The 23,465-nt window shown below is 45.5% G+C and overlaps 2 protein-coding genes across 4 annotated transcripts in view; one reads left to right on the top strand and one right to left on the bottom strand.

The window, feature by feature from the left end:
* The window catches only part of arhgap23a (Rho GTPase activating protein 23a), a 70,664-nt gene extending 52,715 nt beyond the window's left edge, over positions 1-17,949 (top strand). For all 3 annotated transcript variants that reach the window (XM_044050106.1, XM_044050105.1, XM_044050104.1), the window contains exons 7-24: positions 1,407-3,039; positions 7,026-7,181; positions 8,700-8,811; positions 8,913-8,952; positions 9,680-9,817; positions 9,912-10,220; positions 10,318-10,379; positions 10,500-10,618; positions 11,055-11,173; positions 11,258-11,410; positions 11,526-11,604; positions 11,705-11,778; positions 11,862-11,951; positions 12,035-12,160; positions 12,256-12,297; positions 13,426-13,519; positions 15,966-15,997; positions 16,114-17,949. In XM_044050106.1, coding sequence (XP_043906041.1) covers positions 1,407-3,039; positions 7,026-7,181; positions 8,700-8,811; positions 8,913-8,952; positions 9,680-9,817; positions 9,912-10,220; positions 10,318-10,379; positions 10,500-10,618; positions 11,055-11,173; positions 11,258-11,410; positions 11,526-11,604; positions 11,705-11,778; positions 11,862-11,951; positions 12,035-12,160; positions 12,256-12,297; positions 13,426-13,519; positions 15,966-15,997; positions 16,114-17,559 — 4,824 coding nt within the window. In that variant the 3' untranslated portion in view covers positions 17,560-17,949. The remainder of the gene's footprint in view (positions 1-1,406; positions 3,040-7,025; positions 7,182-8,699; positions 8,812-8,912; positions 8,953-9,679; positions 9,818-9,911; positions 10,221-10,317; positions 10,380-10,499; positions 10,619-11,054; positions 11,174-11,257; positions 11,411-11,525; positions 11,605-11,704; positions 11,779-11,861; positions 11,952-12,034; positions 12,161-12,255; positions 12,298-13,425; positions 13,520-15,965; positions 15,998-16,113) is intronic.
* A 2,979-nt stretch (positions 17,950-20,928) lies between these two features.
* hexim1 (HEXIM P-TEFb complex subunit 1) lies at positions 20,929-22,838 on the bottom strand. Its single transcript, XM_044050828.1, has one exon. The coding sequence runs from the start codon at positions 22,479-22,481 to the stop codon at positions 21,402-21,404; it is 1,080 nt and encodes a 359-aa protein (XP_043906763.1). The 5' UTR covers positions 22,482-22,838; the 3' UTR covers positions 20,929-21,401.
* Positions 22,839-23,465: the final 627 nt, after the last annotated feature.

Here is a 23,465-nt window from a genome sequence, read left to right as displayed (position 1 = left end):
ACGGCGTTGTCTGCAGGGCGCTTCTGGTCAGAGTTGAAGCGCGATTCAACTCAGTCACTGTCAAAGAATGTGGAGATTTTGATTGGATGGCTGCGCAGTGACTCAGAGTGTCTCTGCTCTGTGTTTACGTTGCAGCACTTATTCATTGCGAGCTGCTGGTATCTGACTGTTAAAGCTCACACTCAAAGGAAGAAGACAAAAAGAGAATCGCTCGCTCGCTCGTTTACACACACACACCCATGTACCGCGCAACACATTTTTCACGCTTCACAAGTTGCACCATGCTCGCTCACATGATCAGACATGCATCGTCGCTCCTCCCCTCCCACTAACCTGGAGCAACACACAAAACCAGATCACCAGGCGGCATCGCGCATGCAGAAACATCAGCGCTCCTGCCAAAAAGAGCACAGAACCGGGTTCCCTATTTACATACACAGCAGTGGCTTAGCATGATAAACCCACTCCCCTGTCCTCCTTCTCCTCCCCTCGCTGCTACGTCTCTATCTGCTGCATTCCTGACATGACATCACCAGAGCTGCGCCTCCTTCCACACTCACACAGGGTGGAGTAAAGGCTGAGAATGAGAGGGAGGAGTGAGGGATTTTGTAAGGATCCGACAGAGGGGAAAAACAAGAGGTTCAACACAGATAAAAAAAAAAACCAAAAAAAAAAACCTCATGAAAGAAGGATTTAATTTTTCTGAGAAGAAGGATTAAAATCTGAAGGACAGCAGCAGGAGTGTCCTGTCAGGGTTGGTGAGGGGGAAAAGTCTCCTGTCTTGTCCTCGTCTCTGTCTGTTTTTGATGAATACAAGCTTCACGCACAGGCTGAGGACAGCTTCTGGACTGTGGTGAGCGGCCCAGCTGATTTAGGTAAACCTTGACAAGTTTTCAAACTATCTGTGTAGTGGATACTTTTCAGTCAGGGAAAGGAAAGCACAAATGGGTTTGTTTCCAAGTTTGTTTTTGTTCGCCTGGTGTTACATAAGTGATGCTGTAAATGTGCGGCTGATTGACTGATTTACACTTAAAAGTGAGCTCTTTGCATTGGATTCCCCTGTATATAAACTGTATATATCCTGCCACAGTGAGGACATATGTGTTTTCAAACGGTGGCTGTGCAGCGAGTGTTGTGGTTTTTGCTTTGGGCAGTTTGTGCATTTTTCCTGCTAGTTAGCCTGTGCTTGTGTTGAGAGCTGAAGCCTCGGGAAAAGAACTGTGTGCATTTGAAGTTGTATAATGTATGATTATGTACAGTATATGGAGTTGTAGATATGGTTTGTGTTGTTGTCAAGCTTGTTTACATTAAACGCACATTTCTGCTACACATAAATGCACTTTATACTGTTCTTCAGCCTTTCCTTCTGTCATTTCATGTTCCCTCTGTATTTTTCCTTTTTTAAGGCGTACTCCCACGATGCCTACCTGACAGGCAACGAACCCTTCTCAGGGGGAGCTGAGAACCTCCCACCACCACCTCCCCTCTGCTACCCACGCACCAAGTCTACGCCCCCGTCTGGAGGCCCTCTATCTGCAGGCATGGGCCAGAACCAGCTGGATAACTGGAGTCGCTGGCCAGGCTCTTCCAGCCCCTCTTCACCCCTTGACAACCACTCCGCTGTGGGCAGCCCCGCCAGCTGGCAGGAGGGGCGTGCAGGAGAGCCAGGAGGTGTAGGTCACAGCAGTCCAGCCCACCGCACAGAGGAGATCCAGTATGGTATGACCAGCAAGCAACCTCAGGGCCAGACCAGGGGACGCTCCTACTCTTCCTCCTCGTCATCAGGCGGCCCCTTGTCCAGCCCGCTTCAAGTCCACTATCCCAACCACCAAGCTGTCAGTCCCCCTCAGGCTCCCCCACGAAAGTCCAGCTCAGCCTGGACCAGTCCTCCCCCGCCCCAGCTCAGCCACAGCCGCGACAACCGCTGCCAGCAGGCCCTCTCAGACTGGTACTACAGCCAGCAGCCTGAACACTCAGGACGCTGCATGCAGACACGACACCGCAGCTACTCTCAGGACCGACTCAGTGACAGGAGGCAGCAGCAGCAGCAGCAGCGGACGGGTGGCTGGCCTCACAGCGCCTCCCAGGACACTCTGCTGTTATTGCAGCAGTCAGGACCAGGACCACATGGAGAGCCCTGCTGGTCATATGGAGACTGGGATGTGGGCCCAGGGCGAGGACACTCGTCGTCTAATTATACCCGAACTCGTTCTGAAAACCTTCTGGCCCAGTACGATCGCCATGGCCGCTCGTTAGAGATGCTGGACCGAGCAGCCGCTGAACTGGTCCCGTCTCGGTTTGAGCGGCCTTCGTGGCAACAGCCTCCACAGCCACCCCCCAGGACCGATGCCTACCCAAGACCGGGGGGCCATCACAGTGTAACACAAGCTTCAGTGACGCCCCGGCACACACCGTCGCATTCTAAACACCTGCCACAGTCCCACACTCCGACCCACTCACAGCCCCAGGCCCAGCAGGCTGCCCCCCAGACCAGACGGCTTCCCTCTGGGCAGAGCATGGACGACCAGCCTGTGGGCTACCGCAGCTACAGCCCCTCTTTTTACCGCAAGACGGGACGCATCTTGCAGCAAGCACACTCTTTCAGGGACCCTTCATACTCTGGCCCTCACTTGAACTGGAACCCAACTCCTAAAACCAGCCCTCCAGAGGGCACAACGCCTGCCATCACCGCGTCTACGTCATCTCCACTTGCCTCCGCGACTCCCGAAACCCAGGACAGAGTGTACAGGCCCACAAACCACGAGAGGGAACGGGAGTCAGTGGAGGTGCAGGCAGAGGTCACGCAGGAAGTGGTGCTGAGGCAGAAACCTCCCACCGGGCGAAGGAACGCTCACGGGATGCGTCACCCTCACTATGTGCTGCCCATGGATGGGCTAGAACCCTCTTTGTTTTCCTCTGATCCCCAGGACTCAGCCTCCGCTCCTGGTTCCACAGGAGATGTAGCCCCGCGCAAACCAAACGGTAACCTCGCCCCGCTCCCCATAGAGGATGACTCTCTGGCCTCCATCCCCTTCATTGGTAAGTCTCCCGACAGATGCACCTCATCCTGATTCTCCTCATGCAAACTCCGGCTAACCTTAAGTTTGGCGAGTTTGTCGCCATTATAAAATATAAGCTAATATTTTTTAACTTTGGAGGAAATACAGAGCTGTTACTCAGACATATTTTGGGGGAAATGTGTGTGTTTTTGTAATGTCCTTCTTGTCTTTTGACTTTTTCTCACATGGAGTTTCCATTCTGTCACTGATTGTCTGTGTTGTTGGGAAACTCTGGTGTTTCCCTCAGTCGTACAGACGGTAGTTTTGATCAGTAGTTTTGATTGAATCATCAAAGAACTAATCCCACTCCCTGCCCCTGCTCTTTAAGGTCACCTCACTGTTCTGAGTCAGGTGGAGTCTGGCTTCCTGAAAGTGTGAGTGCGTGTGTGTTCTTGTATTTGTGGTTTCGTGAGGACCAAAAATGGACATTTTTGGGGATTAAGACCTGGTTTTAGGGTTAGGGTTGGGAATGGATGAGAGTTGGGGGTAAAGGCTAGGGTTAGGCACTAAATTGTTATGTGTAAGATTAGGTTAAGAGGCTAGGGAACGCATTACTATGAATGAAGCATGCGCACGTGTCCATGTGTGTTTGGGTGTACAGGGCATTATGAGTCTGGTGTCTGTCTGTATTCATTTACATTTATTTGCATTATCATACTTGCCTGACAGGCTGTACACATGTAATGGAGTTCTTTATTATTGTATAATGTCCCATTTCCATGTAAAACACAGATTTTAACCATTCTATTGACCAATCAGATGAAAAATCCACATAGCATTCCAAAGTTTTTCACAAAACATGTATTAAAATAATTAGACATGAGCTTCTGTCGTCGCCTGTGGGCTCACACGATGCAGTTCTGTTGTCTTCTGTTGTGAGGTTAATATGTACAGTTATGGCCTACATATGTTGGTGTCAGTGGGCGGGAGCTGTGGTCATGTCCCAGCTTGTTCCCACTTCTGAGAAGACTTAAAGGCAAAGGGGCTCCTCAGGCGTCACCTCGGCTTGTACCACTTGACGTGGATAATGCTCAAAATAAAGGCAGACAGAGTTAGTGAAGCCACAACTGTGTCACCCCGTTACAGGCGGGAGGAAAACAACCCCTGCTTCTGCAGATGAAGCTGAATAGACTTAAATTAGCTGAGTGGGCAGCTTTTGACCCAACTTGGAATGACCGTCGATATTTGAGCCAAGCCGCGCTCGGCCTGAGAAAGTCTCCTTTTTAAAGAGAGAAAATCCAGTGTATCAGCAAACCAAATCAGTCCGTCTGTCAGAACGCATTCCTGCCTCATCCCTTGACCTGAATTAAATGAAGCCATGCAGTTGGAGCTGCAGGCCGGGACACGTATAATGGCCATAAACTGAAACTAGACTAGTTTCTCCCCATAGACAAACAAGCTTTTCTCTGCTTTCTTTCTTTCGAGAAAGCTGTATCTCTCTGACAGAGATGCTGATATGATCTGAGGCCGTTGCGATTTAATAGGCCGCCGTTCTTACTACAAGCACAGCAAACAACACGGCGTGTCGAGTCAGCAGTCAAACGTGTTTCTGTGACGTCCCGTATGGAGATGTTTTAAAGTGTCCTGACTTTCACGGGTTATTTATTGTTTTTCTATTTTGGTAGCACATACGGAGTGAGTGAAACAGGAAGCGGCCTGTCGACAGTTGCAGTAATTCACTTTGTGCCCACGAAGAGACTTTCGACATGAATGTGAACTGTAGATTGCCAGGAGGTTTTTGTGGTGGTCCTTGTGGGGAACAGTAGGGGCCCATACACTCGGCCTCTCCCTACAATGCCGCTATTGTGCTGCTCTCAAAGATGAAGGGGTTTGCGTGACTCTGTGGGTGTGGGTCTGTCTTAACTTGCTGGACCCTGAATATGACAGACCATGACCAAGACCCAGTGTTCTGGCTTCTGTCCTGCTTCGAATAGACTTTTTTTGTCCCCTGTGGTGTGTCTTACAGGCAGAGGCTTTTTCTTTCCCAGTAGTGTTCTGGCTCTCAGCCTCATACTTTGTCCCCCCTTTTCTTGTCTCTGCTCAGCAAAGTCTGCATATCTAAGCGTTGTGGTACCAACCAGAATGCAACTGTAGGACTGCCAGCTTGTGCCTGGTCGGATTTTTGTAGTTTTCTTCCTAAAACTGAAGCTAATGATTCATGAATGAATTAGCTGAGGCTTTACAATTATCAGCAATTATCCAGATGATTTATCCAGTCATTGTAAACACTGACCAGATCTAGCTGCTCCATTATATAGCTAATACGTTTATATTCATAATCATAAATTGAAAGAAAGAGCACAAATGAATTAGCTAGTAAACAACATTAAATATTTATGTTATTGCAGTCGTGTTTGTTTATCGTATAATAAGGATTAGAAGGATTTTATATGCAAGACAAAAGGCGATGCACTTGCATGTAAAACTTGTAGATATGATGTATTCACACACTAAAAACAATTGAGTCTCTTTCATTCATGATGTCGGTCCGAAGCCATTTCCTTCCATTTTCTCATGTCATCTCTGAATGTAGACTGGGATGGACTCGGCTGGCACTGGGAGTAACAGTATGGTGTAGTATGTTGCTCCCCTCTGCTGGTCTATCTGTGCCTCGTGGCTCTGAGCTCACTCTCTGGCTTCCTGTTAATGACGGCCTTTGTTAAACCCACAGTCTGACTATTTCTGGGCCACGCTGTAAACAGGCAGATTCCTCGTCCCAGATAGGGAATGTTTTCTGCCTCACGTTGGACACAAGTGTGCACAGGAGGGACGGATAGAGCCGTATGAATGAACGCCTGAGGGAAGTGCAGAGAGAAAGCAGAGGAACGTGAGCAGCGGTGTTCATTTATTGTAACAGATGCAGGGATGGAGAGCTGAGGAGCGAGCAAACGGCAGTGAGATTAAATGGAAAACTGAAAACACACAGAAAGGATTTGCAAAAAAGATGTGGTGGACTGTGTGGGTGGATCTCAGACTGAGTCCCTGTAGTCTGCAGAGGCAAATGAGGCGCTGCTGCCCTCTGTTGTTTCCACACGGACTAAACCTCACAGCATCTCAGCCCTGACAGACAGTGGAAAATCTGTGTTCTGCTCAGACAGTGTCTCTGTGTCAGTGTGCGGATGTGTGCAAGCGTTGTGCTTTCACATCCTTTTTTTACATCAAGTAAAACTGTTGCAGACTCGTGCGACTGATAAAAATTGCATTATGTCTTTGTCTTCTCGAATAATGATGCTGCATTTAAAAACACACACATTTCCCTGTATATCTGCACTGAATTACCATCAGTGCTCCATTTTCTTCTTCTTGTTTTGTGACAGTATGCGTTTACAACACATGTATTATCTGTAGTTTTTATAAAGAAATGAAACCTGGAACCAGTAAATCCTTGTCAAAGACCGCAGTAGTTCTTCCTATGGCGATGAGACACACAGGTAATATATTATATGACTAAACTCTCCGCTTATTTTGCCGAATGCCTGTGTGATTTTATTCTTAGTAAAACTATTGTCAGTTTGCAATTACACTCATTCTTTCATGAGACAGCTATAAAGGTTCTAGTTTCATTCTTTTAGGATTCACAAACAACCAGAGATGTTGATGTCTGTGGTTTTTTTCTTTTGTGTCTCGTGCCACTGGAATCTACAATTGCCTCCGCTAAGGATGTGGCTGTTGCTTGTGTTAATTTTGATGGAATTCAAATATGAGGTTAAAGAAGTGGATGTTGTGAAATGCATTGCGTTGTTCAGTATCTCCGATGGTAACCCTGTGGTTCCACTCCCTTATAAAAATAAAACAATTACTCTCCTCTGCCACTAACCCCCTGCCAATTTCCTTTCCCCCCTCTTCTCCTCTGACCCCTTTTTCTCTAACACCTAACTCAATCCTCCTTTCTTTTCTCCTCCTCCTCCTCTTCATTGTTCCTCTCCTTCTTCCCTCTACTACCTGCTTCCCTCCATCCTCCCACAGATGAGCCCACCAGCCCCGGTGCTGATTTGCGCGCCCGCCATGTGCCGGCGTCCTCTGTGGTGTCCAGCGGCATGAGTTCAGCGCCCGCCGTTGTCACAAGCCCCGCCTCCCCCACCTTCACCTTTCCCCTCACTAGGCTCTTCTCACACGACTGCAGTGAGTGCCCCCTCCTTCCCTGGTTCCCTTACTCCCCACTGCATGCAGCCAGAAAATATCAGATTTCTTTTCATGTACATCTGCCATGAATGTCCTGTAGATTCCTCATGTAGAGCTAACATGATGGTGGTCTGTGGGCTGAGATTATTTTGGCCTTAAGATGCTGAACATTGTCAAAGCAATGCAAGAGCCTTTTTCAGTGGTGACATTTTGACATGTTTGAGCAGGAAAAGCACAAGTGTAACTGAAAACCGTTTTCCCTTTAGTAGTTTGGTCTTGTATAAAGTACGTGAAAGGGATACTTGAGTAAAAGTGAAAGTAAAGAAAGTAAAGTTTTTTCTGATATAAAATGCGAGGAGTTAGGATTGAGCCATGGTAGCGCAGTGATAGGACGAGTTGTGGGTTCAATTCCTGGCTCTGCTAGTCTATAATGTGTCCTTGAGCGAGACACTTAACCCCATGTGTGTAAATGGGTAAATGGCAAAACTGCAGTGTAAAGACTAAAAGCTCAATATAACTATAGACCCTTACCAACGCTTCTTCTTCTGGTTTTATTTGGTAACAAGTAACAGAGACAGTTAGAGGAAACTGTAGTGGAGTAAAAGTAGCTAGAAATACAAATAATAAAGTACAGAATTTTGTACAGTAATGAAGTATTTGTACTTTGTTACATTACAGTACTGTGTTTAGTAAGTCAGTACCTAAATGGAACCAAGCCGTCATTCACTTGTGCTTCTCAAAACCACTGCAACCTTTCAAAAATGTCTGCCATGAAAAAAAGGCACTTCATTAATAACGATGTCCCAAATCTCGGGCTGAATCCTCCAGAGTGTGTGTGTTTGTCGTCCGGATGCGTCGCAGTCCATTTCAAGTTGATTGGTCAGTTCCTTTGAAAGCGTTTGCCATACCCCAGAATTCTTTGTGTGCCAGTGGAAGAATTAGTGAAGTTCTCTCTGGGTTAAGACTGTCTCAGGAGGATCCAGCCCACAGATTAGGACGCAGCTAATGTCTTTCAAGTCTTGCTTTGTCATCTCAGCCTACTTCTCTTTAAGACTTTAAGCACTGCTATAAAAGATGTGCATGTTGGTTGCATGTTCGATAAGTGTGTTCAAAAACGTGTTTTGGTTCTTTTGTATCCAGCTGTGCATGAAAAGTCAGTGAGTTGTAAATGACTTTAACTCTCCGTCCAGTTTTGACGCCTTGACTTGCATGATGTGCACGTCACTCAGTCACAGAGGTTATATCTGCATGCCAGTGGTGAGAAAAATAATCTAACCCACCCCTGAGCTCACACCTCCAGCGGTCCACCCTCACTACATCACTGACCTCTCACAACTCCCCCCCCAACGTCCACCACCTCCTCCTGCTTCCTCACTCAATATTCCCCATCTCCTAATCCAACACCATCCACTGTGGTGATTGGCATTACATCAACACTCTGTCTTTCTCTCTGTCTGTCTCTTTGTCTTTTATTTTTTTCTCTCTCCATCTCCGTTCATTCATCCTCTCACCGAGCAGGCAGTATTAAATCGAGTCGCCGTTCCTCCTATCTTCTAGCCATCACCACCGAGCGCTCCAAGTCGTGCGACGAAGGACTCAACACGTTCAGGGAGGAAGGACGCGTCTTCTCGTGAGTGCTTTGTGCAAAGAGACAACTCTGACAACAGTTAAATACCTTGAAGTGCACAGTGCGGGGCCTTCATTTTGACACCAGTGTTGTTCTCTCCACAGGAGGTTACCAAAGAGAGTGAAGAGCTTCTTCACAGACGGGGTGAGTTCTTTACCTTTGGTCGTCATTTGAACACAAACGTGTTCTTTTTTGCTACTTTGTGTGTGTCCCTTTTCCATGTCATGGATTTTCCCAGGGTTACTGAGCTTTTTTTTTACTCAAAGTGGACGATAAACAGAAATAAAATTGTTATAACAACCATACGTTAGAGAAGTATCTGAAGAGTTAAGTTCAACAAATAACATGTCCCTGTGCACCTTTGCATAGAACACAGGAGGACAGGTCAGGCGGCAGTAGTCCACCTACACCTGGAGGACAAGGGACACTCATTTAAGGACAGCAATGTACACACCTATATAAAAAAAAACACCTAAAACAAGCGATCCATGTAAATGCTGCCCGAGTGTTCCAGTGTCGGTTGCAGTTACAAGATGAGTTTTTATTACGCTCATTTTACATCGTTCACCAGCTGCTGCCTAAAATATGCAAGAATAAATTGGCTCAGTAATGTCACTGATGTTGTAAAAACACAGCAAGCGTTTAGAATCAAGACCCTTGGAGTCTGAATCACGCGGCAGCAGTAAAAGTGTGTTTAATTTGACTTTTTATTTGTGAAAGGAGCAATTTTATATCTCATATCCTGTCACCCGTTACCCTCTCCTACCCAACCAAGTCATATTCCTGTCCCAGCTCTCACGACGACAAATAGTTGTAAATGTGACAGACTGTCATTATTTTTTTTTGAACGTTTTCTTGTGCTGTGTTTCAGTCACTGGAAAACCTTGGGACGGCAGAGGAGGTTCGATCCAAACGCCATTCCACCTCAGAGCTGGGAACCATCGTTTACAGCGACGTACGCAGAGAGGGATGGCTGCACTTCAAACAGATCCTCACAGAGAAGGGCAAAGTAAGCAGACTGAGTGAGACATGTGAGAGAGTGAGACCTGGAGTGAATGAAAATTGAACACACTCGCATTAATCCTTTCATGTTTGCTTCACAGAAGGTGGGCAGCGGCATGCGTCCTTGGAAGCGAGTCTTTTCGGTGCTTCGCTCCCATTCGCTGTTCCTCTACAAGGATAAGAGGGAGGCGGTGCTTCGCGGGGCCACCGTCGGTGGCTCGGCAGAGGACGAGCAGCCAATCAGCATCCGCGGCTGCCTGGTGGACATCGCCTATAGCGAGACCAAACGGAAGCACGCCCTGCGACTCACCACCCAGGACTTCTGTGAGTACCTGCTGCAGGCGGAGGACCGGGAGGACATGCTGGACTGGATAGAGGTCATCAGGGAGAACAGCAAGACAGACAGCGAGGTCAGAGGTCACACCCGTACCGGACATGTAACTTTATTTTTTAATCAGAAAAGAGAAACTCTCAGAATCACAATGTTCATTTGTTTGACTGCTGCAGGAACTTGGCTTCTCCAGACAGGCCCTCATCAATAAGAAACTGAACGATTACAGGAAACAAAGGTGAGTCACCTGATCATGAATAATTCCACTGAAGCGCAATAAAGCAACTCTTTACCACATAATAGATGATGTCTGACAGTTCGGATTAGAAAAAAAAGCACTCTCTGTCTCCCCCTGCAGTCCAACAGGCAGCAAGCCCGACTCCTCTCCCAGGCTGTCCCGCATGAAGCCTCCCTTCCTGCACGCCAAGACGGAGAACGCAGCTACAGCGCCGCGCTCCCCTAAACCAGAGGGCAAAGGTCAGTGTCAGGGGTAGACACTGGAATTATGTGCTGAATCTTTTCATTTTTGTCTCAAAAAAGAAAAAAGAGGGTCTGTTAGATTAAATCTTCTGACCGTTCTCTCTTAATCTGACACTTCAGATCATGTTAAGGAAAAAGCACACTTGCGTTAATAAAAGCACTAATCAAATTAAACTCCACATTCAAACGTCCTCTCACTTATTCATTCATATTATATTATTTAGTCAGTTCAGTCTTCTTGTGAGTTCCCAAGAGTTAGTTACAAATAAATAAATGAATGAATAAAACAGGAGAAAGAGAGCCAAGAAATGATCTATTTCACATTTATTCCACACCAGCTCAAATATCATTTAACAGCTGTAGGTAGAATATTAAGAGTCATCTCTTTGGACTTAAGAGTTGAACATTTGTCCTTCGTCCGTTCTGTTCTCAGAAGAGAGCAGCCCGCCCAAGTCTCCGTGGGGAATCAACATCATGAAGAAGTCAAAGAAGGCCGGGCCCAAAGCTTTTGGTGTGAGGCTGGAGGAATGTCAGCCTGGTGTAAACAACAAGGTCAGTCACACTAATGAACGAAGGCTTCATGTCGGTATTTTACCGAAGGTTAAATTCTGACTTTTATGACTTCTGTGTGCTCAGTTCATCCCGTTGATCGTGGAGATCTGCTGTGGTCTGGTGGAGGAGATGGGTCTGGAATACACTGGGATCTACAGGGTTCCCGGGAATAACGCCATGGTGTCGATGCTTCAGGAGCAGCTGAACAAGGGAGTTGACATCAACCCTGCGGAGGAGGTGAGCGAGGACAACTGCACATTGACTCAACTGCACACGACATGCAGACTAAGGAAGGATTTGTTTTTAAACCCTGCGATTCCCTGACTCCTCTCTGTGTTTTTCTGGTCAACAGAAGTGGCAGGACCTCAACGTCGTCAGCAGTTTACTGAAATCCTTCTTCAGGAAACTTCCTGAGCCGCTTTTTACCAATGGTGAGTGCACACACGTGACGTCGTGAGGCCACGTGCTGCCTCTTTCATTCAAATCTTACCTGACTTATTAAGTATATTTACCTTTTTAATGCCTTTACAGACAAGTACAACGACTTCATTGATGCCAATCGGATGGAAAATGCGTCAGAGCGGTTAAAGACCATGAATAAATTGGTACACGTTTGTTTCTCTTACCCGTGTGATTAAATATTAGCGCGTCAGTATTGTCATTCCTCATGTTTCTCTTTCACACGTAGATCCGAGACCTGCCTGATCATTATTACCACACACTGAAGTTCCTGGTTGGTCACCTGAAGACTGTAGCAGACAGCTCGGATAAAAACAAGGTGCGTGTGAAAGGAAGAAAGACCTGTAAATGTAAATAAAAAGTGTTACACTGGATCTCTGTGTGACGTCTTCACTCGTGCAGATGGAGCCTCGTAACCTGGCGTTGGTGTTTGGTCCAACTCTGGTCCGGACGTCAGAGGACAACATGAAAGACATGGTCACACACATGCCTGACCGCTACAAGATAGTAGAGACACTCATCCAACATGTGAGCGCGAGAGAGAGACACACACACATGCTTAAAGTTACAAAAAGACTCATTTATTTTCATGCTGAACTTTTTCCTCTCTGTCACGTTTGTAGTACATCTGGTTTTTCACTGATGAGCTGGACAAGGATGAAAAGGTAAATTTGTATTTAATATTGTTGTTTTACACCACACATAACCTAAGGGTTTATTTCTTTAAGTAGAACTACAGCGAACGATTATTTTCATAATCGGTTTATCTGTCGTAAACGTTAAAACATGTTGTCAAACCTGGAAATGATGTCTTGTTTTGTCCCCAAACCATAATGAATGTTTTTAATTGTTTCTTTGTTCTATTGAGCAAAGAAATCTGAAAACTTGTTTTATTAACGAAAAAAGCTTAGAAACCGATTCATCAATTATCGAAACAGTCGATGATTACTTTAGTAATCAATTATTAGAGTCATTGTTTCAGCTCTAAATAAAAGTAACTTAGTAAATATGTCAAATGATAGACCTGAGTTTAACTGAGAATATGTTAAAGAAGGTGTGAAATAGTGAGAATATGGATATTATGAGCTACTGAAAGAAAAGAAGACATTTAAATAGAAGCTAAAACTACAGAAATATAATTGTAACAAAATGACTCAGCTGCTCAGTCTTGCTATAAGCCAGTTCTTCTTCATTTACAGTCATTTTTATTTTTATGGGTAATGCAGCCTTGCTTTCAACGATGATAACTCCCAGGAAATCGGTAAAATGATATAAAAAATAAAAAAAAGACTCACAGCCGTGACAAGTGAGTCACAATGGCTGCAACCAAGATGAATAAAATATGTGTTTTATTGCCGTTTACATAAATACTAATGTGCTGATTAATTATCGTCTGCACAGTCATGACTGTCATTGTACTAATTACAAGGAAAGATGCATTGGACACTTAAGATCTAACCCTCTCTCACACACACACACACACACACAGTGGAGTGATTATACTTAATGGCTGATGAACCACTTTTACAGAGGTGACATTTTGTCATGGTTTGAATTTGACCTTAAAGTTTTCCCTTTATGACTGAGAGCATAGATATAGATAAAACTGTTGTATTATATATTTAATAGCAATAACTCTAGAGCTGTTGGACATTAATTGGTGATAATAATCGAGATGACTAAGTGTAACGCTCTTCGGTCAGTTCTCTGTCTAGTGTTCTGTTCTGCTGAATCGTTTTGTGTTTTCTTGGTTTATCGAATGTCTTTTGGTAAATTGCGTCCGTTGCTTCCAGACACCGGTGGACACAGAAGATGTACAGCCTGCCCCCAACATCGACCACCTGCTGTCCAACATCGGCAGGACCGCTCTGCTCGGGGAGGCCTCAGGTGAGGGCACCGCTGAAATCCACGACAACCTTAAATACATGTTGCTTTCAGTTTCATGGAAATAAGAACTGCCCTTTAAAGTGCGTGAAGTTAGACCAAGTTTTCTTTTTTTTTAAAAGACACTTTTATCTCATGTCAGTGAGAGATGATTGACTGTTTTGGTCAATAATCAGGTTCTGTGACTAGACACGAGTAATTACTTGAAATTGAGCTCTTTTTTTTAAATAACATGTTGTGAACAAGACCGCCTCTCGAGTGTTGACAGCGTTGGCATGAAAGTCAGGCGAGAGCATTCCACACTTGATTGGAATTCCTTGTTGTCCCACTTTGAAAGCAGAATTCCCCACTTTCCAGCAGAACTGGAGCGCGGCGTAAAAAAATGAAGCCCTAGCCGTGTGTGTGTGTGTGTGTGTGTGTGTGTGTGTGCGCGCGTTTCGATAGCATGCCCGTACTTCTATCTCTTTTCTGCTGACCTCTTTTTTTTCCCCCACCTCCTCGTTGCTCATCTTTCACTTTCTCTGTACGTTTGTGCATTTCCTTCTTTTCTTAGCTGAGCCTGTGGAGCAGCCACTGCGGTAGGACGGAAACTCCCCTGGCATTATGTGTGTGTGTGTGCGTGTGTGTGCGTGTGTGTGTGAAACCAAGTCAAAGCATCATATTGTGAAAATGAAATAAGTAAAAGAGTAAGTATGTGATAGTGTGAATAAGTTTCAGAGAGAATGTTAGGGGTGGTGATGGTTTGTGTGTCCGTGGTCCCGCCTCCTGTGTCTCCCTCTCAGTGTCAGACGGACGTGTCTGTGTGGACATGTCACTGTGGTGTCTCTCCCCCAGTCTGACTAATGAATTAACAGATGACTGGATGCCGCTTGTTAAAGCTTGAGTGCAAACTGTGTTCTGTCACTGAGAGCCAAATCCCTCACTGGTGGCCTGTCGTTACTGTCGATCACTGCGCTGCATCCACCAGTCATCACGCTGTAATAGTTGGGCCCCACCCATTCTTAAGGTCCCACCCTCATGTCTCGCTTAAAAGCTCTAGTATCCCAGTGACATCAAACTGTTAAGTAGAGGTCAGGCAACGTGAGCTTAAAATTATATAACAATTTTCCGTCACAATATTGGAGTGTCAATATCTACAGTATATATACAGTATATTGTGGACTTTCAAAATAAAAGTGTTTGTTGACGTATGATATGGAACAATGTATAGTTAACAATAAAAACTGATTTATGATGCAAAATTAATGTATTCATTAAAAAGAAAATGCAGAATTAAATCATTCTTACTTGATAGGAGTAGAGGGCCATATTAAATCGATTGAAGGGCCGCATTTGCACAACACAAAGCATAATATCTAGTCACTCAAAATGTTTTTTTGAACTGTTATTTAAAAAACAGATAGACAGTAGTTTAAGTTTAAGTTTGAGACTTAACTCTCTGGCCTAAAAAAATGTCTGCAGAAGTTCATAGTGCTCAAAGTCTCACCCTAACCCTAAATACCCTCGTATTACATACATATTATCATATACATATAGTATTTGGTTTAACAAAAGTCCCCAATTGCTGATTTTCTAATGTACTGATTGGTGGTAGATTTGCACAGAGATTATTCTCTGAAAAGCTGTTTTTCCTCCATGTGTATATTCCCATCGCTAGTGAGGCACCGATGCTCAGCTGCGTTTCAGAACAACTAAGTTTAATGCTACAGTGTCTGTGATACAAAGGGAAAAAGGAATAACCCACCATCAGTAATAAACTGGCTTGATTTACTATTAATGTAGCTGGCACATGAGAAACGACTCTCACCACATCCCCCTGTGAAACATCAACCCTCTCCCACGTCTCTTGGTTTCTCACCAGATTGTGATCGTGAAGCTTTTGTCCTGCGTCTGCGTGGTGTGTGTGTGTGTGTGTGTACGTCTGTGTTTGTGAGGGGACTGCCCTTCTTTTTCACACTGTTGATTATCTCTTGCTTTTCACGCCTTCCAATGCTTCCTCTTTCACTGGTCGATGTCATTGGTGTTTGCAGTGATATCATCAGTGTCAGTGTGTGCCCTGGTTTCCTAATGCAGACCCTCCCCAAAACAAATCACAAAACCTGCTTCACCAAATCATTGTTTCTCTTCCACATCCTCACACCAGTGTCTTTGTCCGTCAGTGGTAGAGGACACAGAGGAAGAAAGAAAAGAAAAAGTCAAATTTAATAAGAGTAAATTGTCTTTTTATTAACGGTTGCACTTTGTATTTCACAACAGAAACATCCAGGTGTGTTGTGACTCTAGTCACACCTGAATCAGTGATGTCACTGCAGGTGTTTATAGTGAATTTGCCCTTTTTAAGAAAGTGATTTTTTTGTTTTTACACCATCTGCCTCTGTGTCCTTCACCGTGACTGTTTGGACATTTTGTGAATTCTTTGTATTTGACCCTCTTGTGTCATGTTCCGCAGACTCAACCAACAGTGACTCAGCCAAATCAAAGGTAACGTCCCCTTGTCGGTTCACTCTGGCGTTCAGCACATCTCAAATAATCCCTCGACAACAACGCTGTAAATTATGAGATTATATCACAATAACAGTTTGTTCTGCCTCTTTCAGGGGTCATGGGGGTCAAAGAAGGACCTCACAGCGAAGGACTTCCTAGCTCTGTCCATCATGTCCGCCGTGACGGGACGCAAGCGCAGAAAGCGCCATAACGCCCGCCGCGTGGGCAGCAGCACCGACGATGACTCTGAGCACGAGCCGATTAAAGCCGGGCATCTAGGGGCCGAGGAGGAAGAGGAGGAGGAGTCGCCCGTGGGGGACACCGCTCCTCACGCGGAGGGAGAGGAGGATGACGATGAAGAGGAAGAAGAAGAAGAAGAAGACGAGGAAGTGGTAGAAAGTGGCGAGAAAGAGGAGGAAGAACAGGAGGTGGCTGCAGTTATTCCCAGCGGGCCGTGCTCTAAAGAGAAAGAAGAGGCGGGCGAGAGACAGACAGCGATCATGCTGCAGGAGGAAGAGGCACGGGTGGCAGTAAAGGGGCCACCGTGGCGGGCACCAGAGGACGCACGCTCTATTGTCTCTGGTTACTCCACCCTCTCCACGTTAGGGCGCAGCCTAGGCTCAGAGGGGAGGGGGGACGACGCGGACGACGAACACAGCGAGCTGGTGAGCGAGACAGACAATGAGAGCGGCTTTGCTTCTCGCTCCGTCACTCAGGAGAGACCCAGTAAAAACCCGACCACACCCACGAGCACGCAGCCACCGGCGACGGCGGCTCCGCGCAGCTTCCTCTACACACACTACAAACCCCCGGTCCTCTCACCCACAAACCTGCTCGCCCCGCCCACGCCCCTCACACACACTCCAGACTCTGTGGAGAGGAATGAAGGAGGAGCGCGCTCCACCACGCCCTCGTCCTCCTCCTTCTCCTCCTCCTCCACCACTCACAGACTGCACTCACGGCCTTCTTTTAACTCCCACAAGCTGATCCAGTGTGACACTCTGGCGAGGAAGAAGCTTAAGTCAGAGAAGGCCAAGGCTCGCTCTCTGGACCTGCTGGAGCTGTCTGAGACCACAGCGCACCGCGACGGGCCGTGCTCCGGCTCAGAAGACGCACCCAGAGTGAGGCGAGACACTTCCAGAACCAACCCTTCCTCAGGCAGCAGTCAGGAGAGCCTCCGCCTGGCCCGGCTCAATCCTTCCTTGCCACCCAGTGAGGCCTCTTCCTTCACTCCGACCGGTCCAGGAGGCAGATCTCTGGCCGAGCAGGTCCGCGCTCGTCTACTCGGCTCGGCAGACGACCTGCGCAGCGTGGGGCTGCGGAAACCTCTGTCACCTGAGACGCGAAGGAAGAGGCGGGCCTGGCGTAGACACACCGTGGTGGCCTCCCCGACCGAGACGTCCGACAAGAAACCCCCAATGATTGTCAACGATTTCCCTTTGTCTCCTATCAGTCAGAACCAGGTGAAAACACAAGGGCTGCCCCGGGATGCGGACGCTCTCGAACATGGACCAGCCGTGCGCCAGGTACCCACATCGAGATTCCACCAGTATCTGTGATTCCTGTCAGCTGACCCCAGGCCTCTTGTTCCAGCAGAGCTGCTGACTCCCTGCAGGTCATTAAACCAGCAGCAGTGTAAACAGAGAGTTGTGGTTAGTTGCCAGGAGCAACTCAGCGTACCAATGAGCAGCCCACCTTTCTCTTTTTGATAAGCTCCGTTTGCATGGCGAGGGGCATTCCATTGTTGCCAAAGCTTTTCTTTTTCCGTTTTTTTTTCCTATACGTGTGCTTTTATAGAAATAATACAGGACAGAGACACAAACAGACCTCATCACACTCAATGTTACAGCCAAGAAATGATCTACTGAGTAATAACTGAGCATCCTTCCTGTCGTCGTCGTCTCTCTCTCTCTCTCTCTCTCTCTCCTCTCTCTCTCTCTCTCTCTCTCTCTCCCCCTCTCCAGCCTGGCTCAGCAACGACATAAATAAATCACAGGGTTAAATACCTTCAAGTGAGCAGAGAAGGGTTTTCTGAAATTCAGCCTTCCTCTGGATCTTGAGAGAATGGTGCTTTTTTTTTAAATTAAATTAAAAATTAAAGTGGAATTCCAAACTTTCCTCCAAACAAACACGAGTGAGCCAAACGAGGCAGACTGTTACAATTTGAAAAGAAAAAAATAATTGTAAAGTTCAAACTATTTCATGAGGGAGATTCCTCGTTCAATTTTTATATCAGTCTTCCTAATGTTATTGCTCCTCAGACCACAGACACTGTCAATCTCTGAACAGTAGATTACGTTAGATAACAAAGACAAAACACACTCGTCGCTCTCTGCTTGTTAATAATGTTTTATGTGTTTTTAGCGCAAACAATATTCGTGACCATGTCTGAGTGTGCAGGTGTTTGTGTTGAACAATTTTGTAACATTTGTACAAAGCCTTGTTAAGTTAACCTTGTAAATATTAATATTATGTTATCAAATTTTGTTTTCACTTTTTTTTTTAATTCTTTTTTATGGTTTACAAAAAAGTGCGTACGTGTGCACAGTCATTTCTTTCAAGATGTTACTTGAAAATTTTCCTTTTAATATATTTTTTGTTTTGTTTTGTTTTATATGCTCTCTATATATTATATATATATTTTATATTAAAGTAAAAAAAGGGTATGTTTATTGTGATTTCACCATTTTCGTGTACCTGTTCAAAGGAGACGAGATAAAACACGACTAAGCCTGTTTCTTATTTCCTCGTAGATGGCCTTTTCTCTTCGATTCTCACCACTGTGCAGGAGACTCTTATCTCGCGAGATAAAGTCTTCTAAATTTAATTTATCTGGTGACTATATATTCAGCAGTGTTGCATCAACATGTAGCAAGATAGAAAGAAACGTGATGGGGTGATTGTGATATTGTATTGGACGGTTGGAGCAGGCAGCTCAGAGCCACACTGTGATCGCTGACCTCGTGATTTGTTTGTTGCTCACGTCTTGAGTGCTGCCTTCACACGTCTGCTCACACACTCACTGAGACAAAGTACATCACTTTTTGTTAGAATAGATGGAGACAAAGCCTGGCGGTGTTTAATAGACTGTTAAAATATGGCCTTGTGCATACAAACGGCTGCATTTTCACCACAGCCCCTGCAATGGCTCATCTGTCTGAACACTTATTACCTTAAGGTTACACGGCCAGGCCCCAGTAAATCAGTAAATGTTCCCCGACTGTGGAAATGTTTCATTTGAGGAGATGAAACACAGAACACCTGCTAGCAAATGTTTTGTTTTTATCTCTCGCTTTTTGGAGTCAGTTAGCCATCAGAAAATAACACAACCAGGAAGTGCAGCTTCCAAAACCACGACCAGGAGACAAAGTCAAGTGAAAAAATAATAACAACGATAATAATGAATGATGAGTTACGCTCTTGTCTTACCTCAAGATTTTTTCTACAAGTGCCTGATTTCTGGAAAGTCTTTTAGTTCAGCAGTGCCACGCTCGCGTCTTATCTTTCCGTTTTCCTTTTGTCCGTTTCTGGGTCTCCTTTCTCCTCTCCTGTGGTCGATGGTAGAACTAAGGCACTGACCCAAAGATGTGTACATCAAATACAAGTGGTCTGAGAGTAAAATAAAAAAATTTTTAAAAAAAGCACACTTCAAGCCAAGGACATGCACTCCTGTCTATGCACTCTCTTTGTCTTTAACACAGGCATTAACAGCTATTACTGATGCTGCTCGGTGAGAATATGCATAGTATCTTCTCAGCTGCTTCTTCTCAACAAACTGAGACTGTGTCGCTTTGCCTATTGATCCACGGTGTGTGAATATGGTACACGTAACAAGCCCCGACCCTAAGTCTGCATCGGGTCACGCCAGACAACATCCCAATTTCTGAAAAAGGTGAACCAACAGCCCACCTCGTCAACGGCTGTGGCGTGTGTTGTCTGAAATGTGATAAACCTAAAAATGTCTTCTTCTTGTATTTTAAAAATAAATCCTTCTTTTGTACATACAATCTTAATATGTAACATATTGTATTGTGTACATTTGGAATTGCTTTTTGAGTATAAACTAATATGAAAATTGACTGGACTTAAAGGTTGTCCACCTGAAAAACCATTTCCCCTCATGGCTGTGCTTTAAAGCAAGGTTATATGATGTACAGTAAATAAACAGAACTATGTTTAAAAGAAATTCTTCACGTCTGCCTGTGTGTGTTTGTTTGAAATTGTGGAATTTGAGAAGAGGCTCTTACTGGGAGTAATGGCGACATCTAGAGGCTGCATATGAATATGGTCAATCCAGGCCCTCTGGGCCTGACTCAAATAAAGGAAACTTCATCTAAACTATAAAGGCTCTACCTTTGAACTCACTAAGGTATTTGACACATCTGCACTCTTGTCATTCACTCTCTGAATTTATGAGTGACTTAAACCAATCTTTATGACTGAATATTGAGCTTGGATAATTGTCATTTGAAGCAGAATACCCTTTAACCTTTGAAATAACCAACACATCGTTTGTTCTTTGTTAATAAACCCACGTCTGATTTCTCATTCCTTACAATCCTCAACAGATTTAACTCAAGAGTGAGTTAACCTTCATAAAGAGCATCTCCCTTCAAATCCCATCCCCCATATACCACTGGCTTCAGTCTGTGCTCTTCCAGTTCAGAGCCCTTTAATGCCTTCAGTCTGGCGTTGTTCAGGGTCCTCACAGGAGATGATTTGTATGATGATGATGTGACACCTCAAAACTTTTAAAAACACTTTGAAATTATTTTTTATAGTTTTAATCAATCCCACTTAAATGTTACACGTGAATTTATTTAAGCGTTTTTACTATGACACAAAATGTATTCACAGCATGTTTTTCAACATGTCACAATGAAAAGAGCTAGAAGCGACCAGACTTCACAACACATGACAAATATGAGCAGAATGTCAACATTTTATTTGAACTTATGTCAACAACACACAACTGTTAAAATGTTCACTCCTTTGCAAGGTGACCCAATTAGCTGTCATTTGTAATTCAGTTTGTTTGTTTTTGAAGGTGGACAACATACAACGTTTTTTCTTTATTTAAAAATGAAACAGTAGATGTAAATGGATTCACTACTTAGTCGACCAGGGAAATCAACAAAATATTTTCGTGTTGTCAAATACAATCTCTTTATAAAAAAAAAGAATCTTGTTAATGAAGTATTTACATTTTTTTTTCTTGAAAAAAAATTACAGGACACCCTTGCAGTCCAAATAGAAAACAAAGTATTGCATTGTAATGCAAACACTAAATTGTCCAAATGACAAAGTGATTACAGAAAACTGATGACAACTAAAAAAATGCAGCAGTCCAAAGTTATTACCTCTTTCAAAAAAGGGCTGTCCCTGTTTGACTAGTGTCCTTTTAGTTGGTAGCGACCTGGGCCCTGTCCTTGCTCGGCTGGTTCTGCAGAAGGAGCTCCGTGTTTTGGGCCCTCAGTCTCTCCAGTTCCCTCTCCAGCTCTCGGAGCCGGACCAGGGAACTCTCCACGGTCACGCCCCCGGGTTCCACGGCGCGCCTTAGCCGGTTGTTCTCCTCCTCCAGGCGGGACATGCACTTCTCCAGCTCCAGGTACTCCTGCACCAGCTCCTGCTTGGTCATATTCTGCAGACTCTCCACATGGTACATCTCGTAGGTCTCGGAAAAGTCTCTCTGGAGAAACTCCCCACCTGCGTTCCCGGGCCTCCCGATGCCGTCGCTCCCTCCGCCGCTGCCATCATCATCATCCTCCTCCTCGTTATCGAAGAGTTCCTCCTCGCTGCCAGTGTCCTCCATGCGAACACCGACACCCGAGGTCCGTCTGATCCCGGTCTCGGTGTTAAGGTCAGGCTCCTCTCGGTCGTGCTCATCCATCAGGAACTGTGTGGTGTTGTAGGGAGCCACCGGGAGCCCTTTGGCAAACATCTCCTCTCTCAGCCGGGAAGCCCTGGCTGTCTCTTTCTCCTCCAGGACTTTCCTTTCCTCCCAGGAAAGTTTGTAGTACGGCTTCCAGTTGCGCCTCTTCCTGTTGGTCCTGCGCCGATGCCTCTTCTTACCCAGGCGCGCGTCCAAGCCAGTGTCGGAGTCGACGTGCCCCTGGCTCAAAGTGTCCTCCTGCGGTGGTGTGTCTTCGCCGCCTTTACCTTGCGAGGTGAGATTGTCGGGAACACTCGATTTTTGGTGATCCTGGGCTGTCAGCTCGTTTCCGGCTGTTACGGCAGGGCACACCTCCCTGTGACCGCCTTTCATTTGCCATAACTTGTCAGTGTTGACATCCTCGCAGCTCTCCGCCCGCCGCTGCTGCCGCTGCTGCTGCCGCTTGTGCTCTCTATGTCGCCCCCTGTCGCCGTTCACGGGTCCAGCACGGTTGCTGACTGGGAGATGCTCCAGAGCTTCCCCGCTGCTCCCACCTGATGGGCAGTCTGAAGTTTTCAGGTGACGGGTCTCGTCCACTGGTTCTGTCATCTTGCTGATCCACTCTGGTGCCTCGTATTTAACGCATTGTTCGGACTGTGCTAATGATTTCGAATTTTGAGCTTCAAAGTTATTCAAATGACGTTAAAGTCAATGTGCACAAAAATATACTTATTCCAGAATAAGTCGGAGTCACTAAAGAGAGTTTAAATGGTGACGCTTGAAAAACTAACTTTCGTAAAGGAAGGGTAAACTTCCGAACAGTACACACTTGTTACTCCTCCAAGAGGTTTGTCAGAGCAACTGTCGCTAACTACCATTAACTGTTTCGCTGCTGTCAAAAGAGCCGTTAACTCGCAGACTATGTTCCGCCCTCACATCAGTGTCCAGTGTGCTACTGAAGAAGAGCGAGCTCGTGTTTATATAGTAGCTCCGCCTCTGCACCGTGCGCATGCTGCTGGTAGTAACACCCGCTGCCTTGTGGGATATGCTGTTTTGGTGTCGTTCAAATGCTGGCGGCGAGCACCAAAGTAAACTACAAAGTCCACAACGCTGCCATGAATGACAGGCGTTTCGTCAAATCAAAAGACAGAATCTTGAGCCGGATAGAGCCCGCCCCTCTCTTCGTTCATTGGACAAAAGGGCAAATTTGCTGTTGCTAAGCTTAAACTTTTTTCTTATTGGAGAGTGCAGTTGTCAATCAGAAGTACGTCACCCACACCAAGAAAGCAGTCCCGAGCGTTTCTATGGGAGCTACCATTTACAAATAAAGGAGGCTCAAGTAAAAGTCACCAAATACAAGTTGATCAAAGTTCTTTCGAATTCCGTTTTTTAAAGTCCAACGTATATTAATGTATTTTGTGACAATGATCGTAAATGGTTTCTTAACTTATGTACCCACACAATATAACGCTGAACGGTCGCTACACGGAAATCCCTCCTTTATTTTTTACCGAAATGAGCAAAACCTCTTGCGGGATCTAGTCCGCTTTGTATAATCTCATAGGAAAATCGTCGAATACAGCTTTCTTTCTG

This window comes from Solea senegalensis, linkage group LG19, assembly GCF_019176455.1.
Source record: "Solea senegalensis isolate Sse05_10M linkage group LG19, IFAPA_SoseM_1, whole genome shotgun sequence".
Classification (NCBI taxonomy): Eukaryota; Metazoa; Chordata; class Actinopteri; order Pleuronectiformes; family Soleidae; genus Solea; species Solea senegalensis.
Note: the sequence above shows the minus strand (reverse complement) of the source record. Positions and strands in the feature narration are given on the sequence as shown.